Source organism: Pelophylax lessonae (assembly GCF_965119305.1).
Source record: "Pelophylax lessonae genome assembly, chromosome: 4".
Lineage (NCBI taxonomy): Eukaryota > Metazoa > Chordata > Amphibia > Anura > Ranidae > Pelophylax > Pelophylax lessonae.
This window is the reverse complement of record NC_138771.1, coordinates 652,584,514-652,601,411: the sequence shown is the minus strand read 5'-3', so window position 1 is coordinate 652,601,411 and position 16,898 is coordinate 652,584,514. Positions and strand designations below refer to the sequence as shown.

At 41.1% G+C, this 16,898-nt stretch overlaps 1 protein-coding gene across 1 annotated transcript in view; it reads right to left on the bottom strand.

The window, feature by feature from the left end:
* Positions 1-1,251: 1,251 nt before the first annotated feature.
* The window catches only part of LOC309553043 (proteinase-activated receptor 1-like), a gene marked incomplete at its 3' end in the record, with an annotated part of 52,895 nt that continues 37,248 nt past the window's right edge, over positions 1,252-16,898 (bottom strand). Inside the window, exons 3-6 of the mRNA XM_082253942.1 lie at positions 16,829-16,886; positions 14,435-14,596; positions 4,552-4,578; positions 1,252-2,267 (exon numbers count right to left, since the gene is read on the bottom strand). Of these exons, the coding sequence (XP_082110068.1) occupies positions 1,252-2,267; positions 4,552-4,578; positions 14,435-14,596; positions 16,829-16,886 (1,263 nt within the window). The remainder of the gene's footprint in view (positions 2,268-4,551; positions 4,579-14,434; positions 14,597-16,828; positions 16,887-16,898) is intronic.

Sequence of the window (16,898 nt, the reverse complement as noted above, 5' to 3'; positions counted from 1 at the left end):
GAGTTCAGAGGTCAGTAGTAAGTAAGGTGGAGTTCAGGAGTCAGTGGTAAGTAAGGTGGAGTTAAGGGGTCAGTAGTAAGTAAGGTGGAGTTCAGGGGTCAGTAGTAAGTAAGGTGGAGTTCAGGGGTCAGTAGAAAGTAAAGTGGAGTTCACAGGTCAGTAGTAAGTAAGGTGGAGTTCAGGGGTCAGTAGAAAGTAATGTGGAGTTCAGAGGTCAGTAGTAGTAAGTAAGGTGTAGTTCAGGAGTCAGTACTAAGTAAGGTGGAGTTCATGGGTCAATAGTAAGTGAGGCAGAGTTCAGAATTCAGTAGTAAGTAAGGTGGAATTCAGAGGTCAGTAGTAATTAGCAGAGAGTTCAGAGGTCAGTAATAATAAATGACCAGCTTGGCTTTCAGACTAATGCTGATGCTACCAGTGAGGTGGAGTTCAGGGGTCAGTAGTAAGTAAGGTGGAGTTCAGGGGTCAATAGTAAGTGAGGCAAAGTTCAGATTTCAACAGTAAGTAATGTGGAGTTTAGGGGTCAGTAATAAGTAAGGTGGAGTTCAGGGGTAAGTGGTAAGTGAGGCAGAGTTCAGGGGTCAGTGGTAAGTGAGGCAGAGTTCAGGGGTCAGTAGTAAGTTAGGCAGAGTTCAGGGGTCAGTAGTAAGTGAGGCAGAGTTCAGGGGTCAGTAGTAAGTGAGGCAGAGTTCTGGGGTCAGTAGTAATTAACAGAGAGTTCAGAGGTCAGTAATAAAAAACGATCAGCTTGGCTTTCAGACTAATGCTGTGCATTTTTTCCACACCATGGGTGCAGTACAGTGTACCCACGGTTCTTCTGTGGGTTAGCTGCATTTTGCCATACACTTTTATTATGTCCCTTTGTTTTTATGCGCTTTCTGAAACTGCACCAAAACTGCCCTTTATGTTTTTGTTTTCAGAAAGCGCACCAAAAGCACGGAATATAATAGAAGTCTATGTCAAAGGGCAACTAACCCACACAGAAACTGCAGGTTGCAGGTAAACCGTATGGTAACAGTGTGAATGCACCCTACTGGGCAGAGGGAAGACCAAAAGCATATTTTATGGGTACAGGAAGGCTTTTTTTTTATTAAACCATGCCCTTTAAGCCCCTCCTACTGTAAACACAATTTGGCCACACCCGCCATTTACCGTGGCTTTGGGGTGCACACCCTAATGCTATAGGCTGCTCATACTTATGAACATGTGTGTGAAAACAAAATACTGGCCTGGGGGCAAAGTAGTTAAAATAACTTATCCTCTCTTAGAATTCTGAGTAGACTGAGTTCTCTCTGATGACTTCTCTTTGTTTACAGGGGTCCACTTCTGTTTTATTGGCGAGCGACAATCTTTCTTACAGCACAGCAAGCTGTAGACGTATCTCTGACTCTGGGAGGATGCAAAGTAATAGATAAGAGGATCCAGACAACAGTTGATACTGCTGATACTGGAAGAGAGGATGTAGGCAATATACAGAGAGAAATCATAATTATCAAGTACCTGCATATAGTGAATTAAATAAATGATATGGGTAGGGCTGAAACAAAGGACAAACACGCACAGAACGATCACGGTTAGGCAGATAGCTCGTGATCTCTTATGTGCTTGTTTGAAATTTGATCTGCTGAGACTGCAGATGGTTCCAATGTAACAGAAAGTTGAAATGACCAATGGAAAGAAAATAAAAAGTGAGAAAACAGTGGTAAAATAGTAAAAACTGAAAAAAATATGAACCCCAAAGTGTTGAATGTCATGGCACATCGTGTTATCTAGCATAGGAAATACCATAGTTTGTTGTAATATGAGAAGCGGAACAGTGCTGGCCAATGAGATGACCCAGATGACACCACACACCAGCCAGGCTCGGGTCACTGTGCGCCAATAGAGAGACCGCACCGGGTAGACTACAGCCAGGAAACGGTCCACGCTGATACTTGTCAACAGCAAGACGGAGCAGTACATGTTACAGTAATATGCCGCTGTGACAAAACGACACATTCCTTCTCCAATGAGCCAGTTAGATCCCAAGAATCTGTAGACAATATAAAAAGGCAGGACGCAAACAAGGAGGACATCTGCAGCAGCGAGGTTCAGCATGTAGACCACTGCTGGCTTCTTGACCTTCAACTTCACCAGGAACATGATGATCGCCATGATATTGAGAGGAAGAGCCACGAGGAACACAACAGTATAGATCGCTGGGGCAAGAATGGCCACACTCCAATGTGTGCTTGAAGTGCTTATCGCCTGATAAATTGCTGCACGACTATCTGGAAAGTAAAAACTTAATATTAACATAAATAAATTAACCAGTTACATTGACCTTTTCTTTAAAGCAGAAGTCCAGGTTAATAAGTATTAAAATGAAACAAAATGAATAGCCAATAAAAAGTAAAAACACAAAAAAAATTTAATTCATTTACTGTATATAATTTACTAAAAAAGATTTTTAATCCAGTGGTGGCTGGTGCATTGGGGCGCAGGGGCACTGCACCCCTATCCATGCGTCCGGCCCCCTAATCTACATACGGGGCGCTGGACGCATGGACTTCAATGGGGCTTTTCTTTTTTTTTAGCCATGTGATTAGAGGTTCTAAGAGGCTAAAAAAAAAGGGTGGGCTCGGGGCGCAGAGCACTGCACCCTAAGCCCACCCAGTTGTGTGACAATAGTGAATGAAAATTCACTATTGTCACATGGATCCTCCTCCTGGCCAACCAGGAAGCGGCTCCTGAGACCTGTTTCCCGATTGGCCAAAAGGAGAAGCCATGCCATTGGGCATGGAGGAGGAGGGAGGAGAAGCAGAAGACGGGGAAGAAGCTGCCGCTGCCGCTGCTGGAGATGGGTGAGTGAGCCGGGGGTCCTGTACTGTCATGCTGGGGGGGGGGGTCCTGTACTGTCATGCTGTGGTCCGGGGGGGGTGCGGCCTGGTGTGGTCGGGGGGGGGGGGTGTATCGTGCGGTCTGCCCATGGAGCACCAGCCGCCACTGCTTTAATCAATTACTAAAAGAGCATACATATTGTAATGTGCAAAAGTTTTACGTAGGGCAGAAAAATGGAAATACCGGTAATTATGCTTTCAGATATTAATTTAAAAAAATTAAAAGTAAATTAATGGAAGAGAAATCCAAATCTAATCAATATTTGGTGTGTCCATCCTTTACCTTTCAAAACACCATCAATTATTTTAGGTACACTTGCACGGAGTGGCAGGTAGGTTGTTCCAAACATCTTGGAGAACTAACCACAGATCTTTTGTGGATGCCGGCTGCCTCAAATCCTTCTGTCTCTTCATGTTGTGCAGAAAGACTGCAATAAAATGGGATGAGGGCTCTTTGGGAGCCAAACCATCACTTCCAAGTTTTTCTTTATTCTGAAGATAGTTCCTAATGACCCTGGCGGCATGTTTGAGGAGGTTATGATGCAGGATAAATTTAGGGGCCAATCACATACCTCAATGATAGTATGGCATGATGGAAAAGTATCTGCCTGTATTTCTCAACATTGAGAACACCATTAATCCTGACCAAACCTCCAACTCTTTTTGCAAAAAAATGCAGCCCCAAACTTGCAAGGAACCTCCACCATGCTTCACTGTTGCCTGCAGACACTCATTATTGTACCGCTCTTCAGCCCTTCGGCAAACAAGCTGCCTCCTGCTACAGCCAAATATTGCAAATGTTGACTCATCAGTCCATAGCACCTGATGCCATTTTTCTGCACCCCAGTTTCTATGGTTCCATGCATAGTTGAGTCGCCTAGCCTTGTTTCCACATCTGAGGTATGGCTTTTTGGTCGCAATTCTTTCATGAAGACCACTTCTGGCCAGACTTCTCCTGACAGGAGATGAGTGTCTAAAAAGAAAGAAACAGAGTGCCCCAGCCTAGCGCATTACCTTTTTGACAATTTATTATTAAAACGGTGTATACATCATACTCACAAATGAGATGAAAAGGTCAAGTGAAATATATGTAAAAATTCCACCAGATGATCCGCTCAGCATGGACTGCTGACTAGTGACAGTTGTGGAATTGAAACGTCCAAATAAATCTGACGCATTTCGAGGGGTGTCCCCTCTTCCTCAGAGCTGGACTAGGTTGGGGTGCAAGTGGGGCTAGTCCAGACTGTCCTTAGCCCATGTTGAGTGGATCATCTGGTGGATTTTTTACATATATTTCGCTTGACCTTTTCACCTAGTTTGTGAGTATGATGTATACACCGTTTTAACAATAAATTGTCACAAAGGTAATGCGGTAGGCTGGTGCGCCCTCTGTTTCTTTTTTTTCTAGAGTTTCATTTGGGTTTTCCCTGACCTTTTGTGAGTGGCAGCACAGCGGATGCGGAGGCTGATCCAGTGGAGACACACGTTCTCAATCAGCCGCACAGAAACTCCTCAAGTGCAGGAGCAGTAGCTTCTCTTTTCCAGGAGATGAGTGTACCTGGGTCCCACTGGTTTCTGCCAGTCCCGTGCTGATGGCACTGCTGAATATCATATGTTTGAAGTCAAGACAGTAATGTTTTGAAAAAGAAAATGCACTGTATAATAAGTTCCTTACCATAGATAATAAATGAAGATTCTTGATCTGCAAAAGTGTCAGGGTAAAGTGTTAGAAAATCATTCAATATGAACATACAATTTAGGTTTCTATTACACTTTAAAAAAAAAAAAAAACTTTTTCCTATTCATGGGATTTAAGGAGGTATGGCATTGAATAAAGCACCATTTGAAGAAGAACAGTAGGAAGGACAATGAACAACAGTGGGTTCAAGATCTAAGGTGGAACATGAAGTCTTTTTTTCAACCTTCTTTGTCTTTTCAAAGTTCATAAAAACTTAGCCAGACCTAAAAATTATCCAGGTTTCTCAATGAGTGAACCCCAAGCATGTTATTTAAATCAAAATGAGGCATTTTTATGTTTCACTTTAAGAATTAAAAAAAAACAGTGCTCTGGACGAATGGAATTTTTAATCATTTTTCTTTCCATTGGTACACGTTCTCACCCATCCTCATGCTTTTTTTTTTTTTTACAACCCCTTGTCTATCAGCTCAGAAAATCTGAATTTTTGATTTGACAGATTTAGATTCTATTGATTTTGGTGGGGTTTGGGTTGGGCATATGAAATTCTTTGCAATTGACTGGACCCCACTCTAACTAAACCTAGGCACTTCAACTTCTCCCCAACGTTCATATTATGTATGCATTTTATTTAAAGAAATGTGCATGTGGGGTTTTTTTAATTTTTTTTTTTTTTTTGTGAATGAGTAGGGGTTCTACTGTATATACCCTTACTCATTTACATTGGGGCAGAATCTGGGCACCCCCTTATTTATCGCTAAAGGGAGCTGCCATGTTCCAATAAGCCCCCACCCACAGACCCCCACAACCACAAGGCCAGGGTTGTAAAGAAGAGGCCCTTGTCTATCGATATTTGGACAAGGTGCTTTGACAGGGGAGTCCACTATGGCAAGGCACCCAAATGTTAAGGGTATGTGGTTTGGTATTGTCAAGGAGGGGGAACCACACTTATTGCCCCTTTTTCTGGCCAGCCAGGTTCCATATTTGCATAGGAGTCATGCTTTTATTTCTTGATTTTTGCATGGGGTTTTCCATTTTAGAAGGAAAAACTTGTGCCACATCATTTTTTTTTTTTTTGGGGGTGTGGAGTGAGCACTGTTATGGTTTATTTATTTTCCACTTGCTCTTTAGATATATCCCTTGAGAGAGGGTAGGACATTGTGTTCCTCTAAGGCTGTGCTATAATACATTTCTTTTTGATGTCTCCTTCAGGGACTTGTTTTTCCACTAAAAAACTGATTATGCTGTCTTACTTCTAGCACTACAATCTTTTACGCATACATTGGTAAAAAATAGTATATATAGCACTTTTCTTTAGCATGTTGTCAGGAATTATCAGACTATATTAGTGCTGGCTTTAATTTGGTCTCATTCAGTTTTACCCAGGTGTTCAAGGATGGTCTCACCTGAGGACTAGTGATACATGAGCACCCTGAACAGGAAAGAACTGGTGGCTGGAATCGTGAAGCAAGACACTTGCTGAAGCTGCATCTTGCCAAACTGCTTGAGAATGGCCTCACAAGAGGGCTGGTGATTAGTGATGAATGATTGTGTCTGTGTTCAAATTATGGGCCATTCGTTGAACTCCTCTTAAATTTCAGAAAATGCAAACTTTACTCTGGACCCCAGTGAGATCAATGAAGAGCGAATCTTGCAAATCAATCCTGGCCATTCATAGCTATTAGGCAAGGGTTTGTCAAACAAAGGGCATGGGTAGATGGGTACTGCCATGGGGGGCATGTACCAATGCAAAAAAACTATTTTAAGGAATACCATCCAGCTGAAAGTGGGCAACATATGAAAAATGACATGCTTGGGGGATTTCGTTATTTTATATGCAGCATTACAGAACAGTTCTATTCTCCCAGAGAGCAGCAACACTGCATTTTGGCCTTGTACATTATTCCTTGGCTTACATATATGCGAAGCACACCTGATAGGTAGTTTTTGCAATACAAAATTATTTATCTAAAGACAAAAGGCACGAATGTAACATAGAAAATTGAGCAAACAAAAGTATTTCTTAAGAAGTAAAAAATTGTATACATTAAGTCACAGACAAGAGCTTGCAATATTGCACAAGCATGCTGCACGTCATATATGTGGTTTTACTAGGTCACAATGGAAGAGGGTGGGATAAGCATTTTTTATCAATAAATAAAATTATTTTGTGTAAGGTCAGGGTCAGGAGCCAAAAATATTGCACAGACCCACTGCATATCATTAACCGGTTGCCGACCGCCGCACGACTATATACTGCGGCGGTCAGCCCCGGCCAGGCAGAGTGACGTATCGGTACGTCACTCGCCTGTCACTGACTTGCGAGCCAATTGCGGGCGGGCGCGCGCCCGCCGAGGCGCGCGCCCGCTGTGGCTCGTTCACAGACAAGTCAGTGCGTGTGACCGGCGGACTCGATGTCCGCCAGTCACACTGCGATCGCTCCTGTGAAGGGAGAAAGACAGAGCGGCTTATGTAAACAAGCCGCCTGTCAGTTCTCCCTGTGTAAAAGTGAAGATCTGACCGTTCTACTATGTAGAACCGTGGATCTTTGCTTTTACACCAATAGCAATGTCCCTGCACAGTTAGAAACACGCCCCTAGGACACACTTAACCCCTCCCTGTCCAATAAAGTTAACCCCTTCCCTGCCAGTGTCATTTTTGCAGTAACAGTGCATATGTATAGCACTGATTACTGCAGTAATGTCACTGGTACCCCCAAAAGTGTCAAAAATGTCAGTCAAGGGTCCGATCTGTCCGCCGCAATGTCGCAGTAGCGAAATAAAAATCGCAGATCGCCGCCATTACACGTTAAAAAAAAAAAACACCAAAAATGACAAAAATCTTTCCCTTTGTTAGTAAACGCGATAACTTTTGCGCAAACCAATCAAAATACGCTTTTTGCGATTTTTTTTACCAAACATATGTAGCATAAAACAAATTGGCTGAAAATTTTTAAAAATTTTGATTTTTACATTTTTTTTGGGGGAATTTCATATAAAAAAATTTGAAAAATATTGTTATTTTTGCAAAATTTACGCTCTTTTTTTGTTTATAGCGCATGATCAAAAAATCGCACAGGTGATCAAATACCACCAAAAGAAAGCTCTGTTTGTGGGAAAAAAAGGACGTCAAATTCGTTTAGGTACAGCGTCGCACGACCGCGCAATTGTCCGTTAAAGTCACGCAGTAAAAAATCCCAAAAAAACCCTGGTCTTTTAGCAGCCAAATTCTCCGGGGCTTAAGTGGTTAAAGAAGTTTTAGGCCACAATGGAAGAGGGAGAGGCAAGACAGTAATTATCAATAAATAAAAATAACAGTATATTAAGTAAGAGACAATGGCCAGAGAAATCCTGAACTTAATGTAAGCAACTTTATCAGGATCCAGTGGAGGAGGGAGAGACAATTCAGTTTTAATCAAGAAATAAAATTACTGTGTATTAGGTTAAAAGCAAGGGCCCGAAATACTGCACAGATATGCTGCATATCATGGAAAAGGTTCTAATAGGCTGTGATTGAGAATGGAGAGAAAGTGCTGTTTCTATGAAGAAATACAAATTAAAGTGTATTATATCAAATACAGGAGCCAGATATATTGCATAGACATGCTGCACACCATGTTAGCGGTTATATTTGGCTATATCAGTAAAGGAGGAGAGACAAGGCAGTATTAATCAGTTAATAAAATTACACCATTTTATGCCAGGGACAAGATACAGAATTATAGCACAGACACTACAAATTTTGGATGGACCCTCTGTATACTGCTACACCCTTTCCAGCAAACTATGCAATGAAAAACAGGGATATTTAGTTCACATATATTGCAATACATGTTTAAGCTGACCAACTGCGTCAAAGTAATCCCTCTTCTGGCCAATCCTACACTGCCTTGCCACTGCAAATACCCCGCGCTCAAATCCTAATAGCTTGTACATGTATTTAAACTTTAAGGTGCTAAAGGGGTGTGACCGAATAATGACACTTTATGCCCCATGTTGGCATGGTGTCCAGCCAGAATAGGGATTCATTTGACACAGTTGATAAGCTTAAACATGTATTGCAAAATATGTGAACTATATATCCCTGCTTTTCATTGCATAGTTTGGCCCTCTCCCTGTTGTATGCAAAACTATTTTTTTTATTTGGTACATATCTTCTTTGGCAGTCCCTCTTTTTGACCTAAATGTGTGTACTAGCCACACAAAGACAAAGCTTTGTATCTTAAGATTTGCCACCATAGTCCTCGGTAGGGTTAACAGAAAAAAAACTACTTTTGAGGATTCTGCACAAAGTTAGCCACAAATTGAACCTAGGAAAGTTCTCTCATTCCTAAAACTTATATTCATTTACAAACCTTAGGTCCAAATGTAAGTTGAATTGTAAGATAAGTTACTTACCATTCAAAGTTGAATTCCATCTGTTGTCTGCAACATATTTTGATGGGTTTCAGAATTGGATAATTTAAAAAAATGAAACAAGTCAGTATCAGATAAAAAGAAATGACTTTTGCTTGTTTAGTTTATAATTTTTCCTGCCTTGTCTATCTATCTATCTATCTATCTATCTATCTATCTATCTATCTATCTATCTATCTATCTATCTATCTATCTATCTATCTATCTATCTATCTATCTATCTATCTATCTATCTATCTATCTATCTATCTATCTATCTATCTATCTATCTATCTATCTATCTATCTATCTATCTATCTATCTATCTATCTATCTATCTATCTATCTATCTATCTATCTATCTATCTATCTATCTCTACAGTACATTGTCAAAATAATTTGGACCCCCCCATTCCAAATCATCATACAGAGACTTTTTAGAACATTGTGCATCGTCAATCGTATGACAACAAACAGGGAAGACACGTTCCAGCATGACTGTGCCCTTGTGCACAAAGCCAACTTCATAAAAAATTGGTTTGACCAGTTTTGTGGAGAGGAACTCCGCATTCTCTGCATTAAGGTAAAAAAACCCTTCAGTATGCAGCTCCCTACCTAGCACCCCTTAAATACTTACCTGAGCCGGATCTCGATTCAGCAATGTACATGAGAGCAGAGGCTCTCTCCCTCCTCATTGGCTCAGACACAGCAGTGCTGGAGCCATTGTGCTTTGTCTGTCTTATGGACTCAGCCCGGGAATGAGATGACGGCTTCTGAAACTTGAAGATTCTCTCTATGCTCCCCCACTATCACCACGGCTCTGGCCTTGGTGTCCACCATTGCTTTTGCTACTCAGGTTTACTGATGTTGCTGAATCTCTCTTATATAGGTCTCATATAGACTGGGACTTTATTTACAGTGTTAGAACATTTGATTACATTTATTACTGTTTTAAAACACCAATGGGTTAAGTTTTTCCTATTAAGCATTTCATAGCTGTTCTGCTATTTATGTTTTATGTCTTTGTGGATATTGTCCTATAATGTTAATAGGCTTAACTCTATTAGTAGGAGATGTCTGGCACTGAAGGAGTTCAGATCTTTAGGGACTGATGTAATTATGGTACAAAAAAAACATTTTCATGATAACAGACCATTTAAATTTGCACTGAAATACTTTCCTACTTCATATATGACCTCGGATCCATCCAGCTGCCATTCTGATCAAACAGTCTTGCCCCTTAAGATAATGGTCCCCCATGGAAAGTATATTTTTTTCGATTGTAACTATGGGGGTGCTCCGCTCACCCTGTTCAATATATATGCCCCCAATTCAGGTCAGATTCAATCCCTTACCCAATTCTTTGACACGTTTTAACAATTCTCCTACCCGTTTAAGGTTATAAGATGGGTTTTCAATATGATTATCCCCCCAAGTAGGCTGCTAGACATGCAGGCGATAACATTAGACAGACCATAGAATTAGTTGAGGTACTAAATAGAACAAAGACTCCTAATCTGTTACTGAGCTTAGACGCTTAAAAGGCCTTTGATAAACTGGGAAGGTTTTTTATGACCTCAACTTTATCCCCCCTTAAAGGTCCTTTTCTTGATGCTTTATGTACCCTATGCTCTTATCCTTCGTCCCAGTTTAAACTGTGTTCTGTTTTATTAAACTCTTTCACAGTGAGTAATGGTACTCAGCAAGGTGGCCCATTATTGCCCTTTATTATTTATCTTATATCTAGAACCCCTTGCCAAGGCCATACGATTGAGCATACTGTAAATATCCATGGTGTGTCTATGCAACATAGGGAATACAAACTATCCCTTTTCACAGAGGATATTTTATTAACCACTTCCCGCCCGCCCTATTACAGAATGACGGCGGGAATGTGGTTGTGTTATCCTGACCGGACGTCATATGACGGCGGCAGGATAACACAGCTCTGGGCGCCCCCGGGGGCGCGCAGAGCGGCGATCGGTGATGCGAGGTGTCAGTCTGACACCCTGCATCTCCGATCTCGGTAAAGAGACTACTGACGTAGCTCTTTACCATGTGATCAGCCGTGTCCAATAAACAGGAACAGCCGTTGATCGGCTTTCCTTAGTTCGTGCCTGACAGGCACGAGTAAAGGAGCGCCGATCGGCGGCTCCCCTGACAGGGGAGGTCGGCACTGGTAATCAGATCATTGATTACCAGTGCAGACCCTTGGGGAGGGGATGCCACTAGATCCACCAGGGATGCCCACTATGACCCCAGGGATGGCACTATGACCCCTGGGATGCCCACTATAGCCACCAGGGATGGCAATCAGGGCTCAGGGAGCCCCCCATTGCCCTCCCCATCAGTGCTGCCCGCCAGTGTCCTCCCTATCAGGGCTGCCCACAAGTGCCCATCATTGCCATCCTTTAGTGTCGCCCACCAGTGCCCATTATTGCCCACCAGTGCCGCCTATCAGTGCCCATTAGTGCCCATCAGTGCCGCCTGTCAGTGCCTATCAGTGCCGCCCATCAGTGCCCATCAGTGCCCACCAGTGCCGCCTATCAGTGCCCATTAGTGCCCGTCAGTGCCACCTATCAGTGCCCGTCAGTGCCACCTATCAGTGTCCATCAATGCCGCCTATCAGTGCCCAGAAGTGCCGCCTATCAGTGCCCACCAATGCTGCATATCTGTGCTACCTATCAGTGCCACATATCAGTGCCGCATATCAGTGCCGCATATCAGTGCCGCCTATCAGTGCCGCCTATCAGTGCCACCCCATCAGTGCCACCCCATCAGTGCCTCCTCATCAGTGCCTGTCAGTGCAGTCTCATCAGTGCTCATCAGTGCAGGAAAAACTTATTTTTTTACAAAATTTTATAACATAAACAAAAAAACTTTTTTTTTTTTTTTTCAAACTTTTCGGTCTTTTTTTATTTGTTTAGCAAAAAGGAAAAAACCCAGAGGTGATCAAATACCACCAAAAGAAAGCTCTATTTGTGGGGGGACATAAATTTGGTGTAGGTACAGTGTTGCATGACCGCGCAATTGTCATTCAAAATGCAACAGCGCTAAAAGGGGAAAATTGGCCTGGGCAGGAAGGGAGGGACGTGCCCTGTATTGAAGTGGTTAACCTACACTCCTCCCCATGAGTGTTTTTTACTTTTGCTTCTTTGTTAGGTTATATAATTAACATTAGCAAGAGATAAGCATTGCCCATACATTTCCCTCATACTCTTCTTACCTCTCTCAAAATATTCTTTACCATTGGTGCACTCAGTCACTTAAATATGTAGATACTTATATTACGGCCACCATACTGTATATGGTGTCAACTATCCCCCTTTGTTCCAAAATAATCTCCAGCCATTGAAACAATGGGATTCCTATTATATTTCCTAATTGGGTAAAATAAATGTGCTTAAGATGTCAATATTTCCCAGACTTTTATACCATTTTGTGTCTCTCCTGGTCCCGATCCCTATATTTGAGCTATTCAGAGGTCATTTATTACCTTTATCTGGCACAATAAAACTCATCGAATAGCACACTCAACTTTCCTTTCTCCGAAATCTAGAGGTGGATTAGGAGCACCAGACTTGATTAAATATTATTATGCTGTGTATCTATGCGTTATCACTTCTTGGTCCACTCAATACGCACCTAATCCATGAACAGAAATATAAATTGGGCAAATCTATCTAATACATCCCTGTTCATTGATTTGATTTGATGCTAATGGTGTATGTACTACACTGAAAAATGTTTGTCTTGCTCCCATGTTGTTTCCATTGTCATTTAAAAAAGAAAGTTCTATGAAGTATTGTCCCTCTTCACCATGCTCATCTCTGGCTAATGTTCTATACAACCCAGCCATCCCCAACCGTCTGTGTTATGGAAAATGATGCCCTGGATGTGAGCAGCAATTTTGTAACACCTTATTAATCCAGTCTCCCATAGGCTTCGTCATCTGAAGAACTGCAAGCCTACAAACTTGTACCTAGATCTCATGTACATAGATCTCCAAAGTACATAAACTCCCAATGTAGGCATTATCTCTCCACTAGGTCACCCCCTTTTGTTTTAGACCAATCCACTTAACTTAAATATATTTGTGCCCACAACCCACATCAATTGCATTTAATATCTTCTATATTCAAAATCCTCCAAAAGGACCTTTCACTTTCTGATGATCATCACTTGTATATGTGTAAATGGGCACAAGCCCTTCAATGCCCTATTCCTTCAAGATGTTGGGAAAAAGATTCAGTGAATCCATTTCTAAATCTTCTCGCTGAGCGGTACATGAGGAGAATACTTATAAGGTTTTAATCTGTTGGTACAAATTGCCTGAGAATTTACATGTTCATAACCCTTGTTTTCGGAGATGTTCTGGAGATGTGGTCAGGGCAAGGGTTTATTGTATCACATATTTTGGAAATGTCCTCACATCCAACCCTTTTGGTCCTATGTGATGTCAATTTTCTGACAGGTTCTTGGCGTATCCCTCCCTCTAAATCACTATCTCCTAGGTCTACCCTTTCCTGGCATCTCTAAATATTCCAAAAACTTCATGACCTATATATTACCAGCTGCCAGGAGACCTATCCCTTTACAATGGCTATCAACAGAGATCCCATCACAATCTCAGATTTTGGATATTATTGCAGATATTAGAAGAATGTAACATCTCACTGCAAAAATTGGTGATGCCCTACAACAACTGAATAAAATCTGGGCCTCTTGGGACCAACCTATTTATGGTATTCCAATTTCTCCTAAAAATTCTTAATAATATTATACTGATATACTGATTAAATTATACAGACTAATATTGTCGTATACCCCGGTGAATACTAGTTACTTGTTCTATCTTTTTCCACACCTGTAAATGCTTTTTAATTGAGTGTCTTGGGGTTAGGACTGGACCCATCCCAATACATCTACCTGCTGTTTACCTGATAATGTTTTATTTTGCTATATCATCAGCTTTCGTTTCATACATTCTTTTAAGATTTAGAGTCGGTTCACACTAGCGCGACTTGCCAGGCGACTTGTCAGCCTGACAAGTCGCGCTCCCTCGCGGTCCATTGACCGCTACAGGACCTGTTCTAATAGGAGCGACACAAGTCGCTCCGACCTAATAAAAGGGTCCTGTACTACTTCGGGGCGACCTCGGAGTGACTTGCATAGACTTCTATTATGTGAAATCCCTGCAAGTCGCTCCGAAGTCGTGGTGCATGGTAATGCACAAGTTGCCCCCAAAGTAGTACAGAGTCGTGTCGCCCCAGTGTGAACCGACTCTTAAGATATACCTTCAGAATATGTGATACCTATTTTTTTCTGTCTTTTATCTTTATGGTTATCTCAGGTATCTACAATGTTTATACTTTACTCTTTGTTATAACATGAAAACTCAATAAAAATACAATATTAAAAAAATAATACATAATGAGTGTCAATATTGTCATCCTAGTGTGGCTTACCTCTTCTGGTCCTTTCCAGTTCAAAGGCCTGAGCCTTGACATTCATGAGCACAACGCTCACTTCAGAACTAAGCATAAACGTCACTTCTTTACGAGTTAATGAACTCCCAAGTGAGGTATTCAAGGCTTTTAGGGACGTGTATGCAAGTATCAATATCCCCTCTGTAAAGCAAAGATAGGTATTTACAACTGAATATGACTGCCAAGTTTAGAAAGTCAAAAAATGTATGGTTGGGGGGGGGGGGGGGCTGGTATACATAGAAAATAATGTTGTTCATGGCTAGAGCTGGTATACAAAGAGAAAAATGCTACAAGTGGTTAGACCTTTTTGAAAGGAAGCCCAAATAAGTATCATGAGGGAAATTACCAAAACACACAACTTAAAAATACAAATCGAAATGCCTAAGTCCAATTTTGTCATTTACGACATGTACATATAATCACAACTACTGCATCCAGATGGATTATACCGTGTTTTTCTTAGGACAATTTTGTTTTTTTGTTTTTTTTTTGGTGACAAATAGTAATGGATATCTCCTGATTTTTTTTTAATATCAAAGGAAAACTAATCCTTAAATAGTAAAAAAAAAAAAAGCTATTTTTAAATTTAACTGTATATTTCCTGCTGCTACTACTAAAACTTACCACCAAAGAACAACTCAAAATGTATTCTCCTGCTCCTGACGATTGCAGTGATACCGTATATGTGTATGTTAGTTGGTGTTTGTATCCGTAGTACAGCCCAGAATCAATAGTGCGCATTTTGCTTTTTTTTTTAATCCTATCTAAAACATACTGACACTAACACTAACTGACACTGATACTAATCGAAAAAAAAAAATCTTGTCTAAAAAAAAAATACTGACCCTGACCTTAACCCAAACACTAACACTGGCACATGAAAAAAAGGAGTAGATATATTACATTTGCAAAATCCAAAAACAGCATGTAATAAATATATAAAGGAAAACCTGCGTCCTGAGCTTCCGGGTTCCGGGTGTGACATCAGACGCCGGGTATCCTAGGTGACCGCCTGCTCTCCGTAGAAGTCCATGATGACGAAACGCGTAAGGGCGTGAGCATATGATCAACTAGGATACCCGGCGTCTGACGTCACACCGGAACTCGCTCGCTCTAGGTACCGAGCAGCGAGTGAACACACTCGGGAGTCACTGCTCAGGTCGCAGGTTTTCCTTTATATATTTATTACATGCTGTTTTTGGATTTTGCAAATGTGAGCGCATTGTCAGCGGGGAAGGGAATTCTTATGTTCAATAAGCCTTGGCTTTTACTGTATTACGCTATGGGTCCCTTTTTTCTGCTTTACATGCTATCACTTATCTAATGGAGCTTATGGGCTTTGGAGGCAATAGTCTGTTGGACATTGGAGGATTCCATACTGACTAACTGAACATACTTTCCCTTGGTGTGGAAAACCCATATGTTTTACAAAGGCTCTATTTATTCCATGTTCTGGTGAGTGTTCATTAACACGGGGGAGTCACTCTGGTGTGGTGAAGGTGATCCAGATAATTTTGATATTGCACCGTGGTGAAGAATTTGATACATCTGGATGCATTGATGAACTTCAAAAGAACTTTATTTTTCATTGATGCAGTCACTATAAGTGTGCATGTCATTTACACCATCTCGCACTTCCAGTTATTTGGACTTTGCTTATAGGTTTCACTTATAAGGTTATGCAAGCGCTGCTAGTGTGATTGTTTTTCATTTCTTTGAACTAACCCTGGCACAGAACTGGATCAAACCTTAATCTAGGTTTTTTTTTTTTTTTTTAATCATAACTTTTTATTTTTATTGAGAATAGTTTTAAAAAGTACAAAAGCTACAAGATATAAGACAAGCTATAAGTCGTATAGGTGATACAAAGGAAATAGTTTCGTAACTTGATCTAGGTATTTTTTTATTTTATTTCATTTTTTTATTATTATTTATTTTTATTTTTTTTTCTTTGCGTTCTTTTTTTCAATATCTGCAGGGACAGAGAGTGAAACAATATATCTCTTTCATCCATTCCCAGAGACAGAAAACACGGGGGCGGGGCTTCACAGTAAATGATCGCTGTTATAGCCAATCAGAGGCAATTACAGTGATCAGGTAACCTAAAACTGGCCGTTCCGGGTCCCGATCTTTAGAGCGGGGCCCAGGGCTCTTGGTGAGACCAGCAGCTCACCTTAGGAACAGACTCCTGAGAGTCACTTTTCTTTATGCAAATATGTAGGCCCATGGAAATGAAAAGCCCAGTCCAGTAGGGCCGCACATTTTTGTTCTGTGGGCATAAAGGGGTTAATGCACGGACAGAAGATTGAGCTCAGCATGTTAGAGAGTTTTTTTGAAAAATTTGTCAATTTAAGGTTGTATTTTGTATATTACCTGCATTTACCATCCACACTTCCATGGCCCCCAGGTAAAAAGAATTGCTCTTCTTGTTCTGTAAAACATT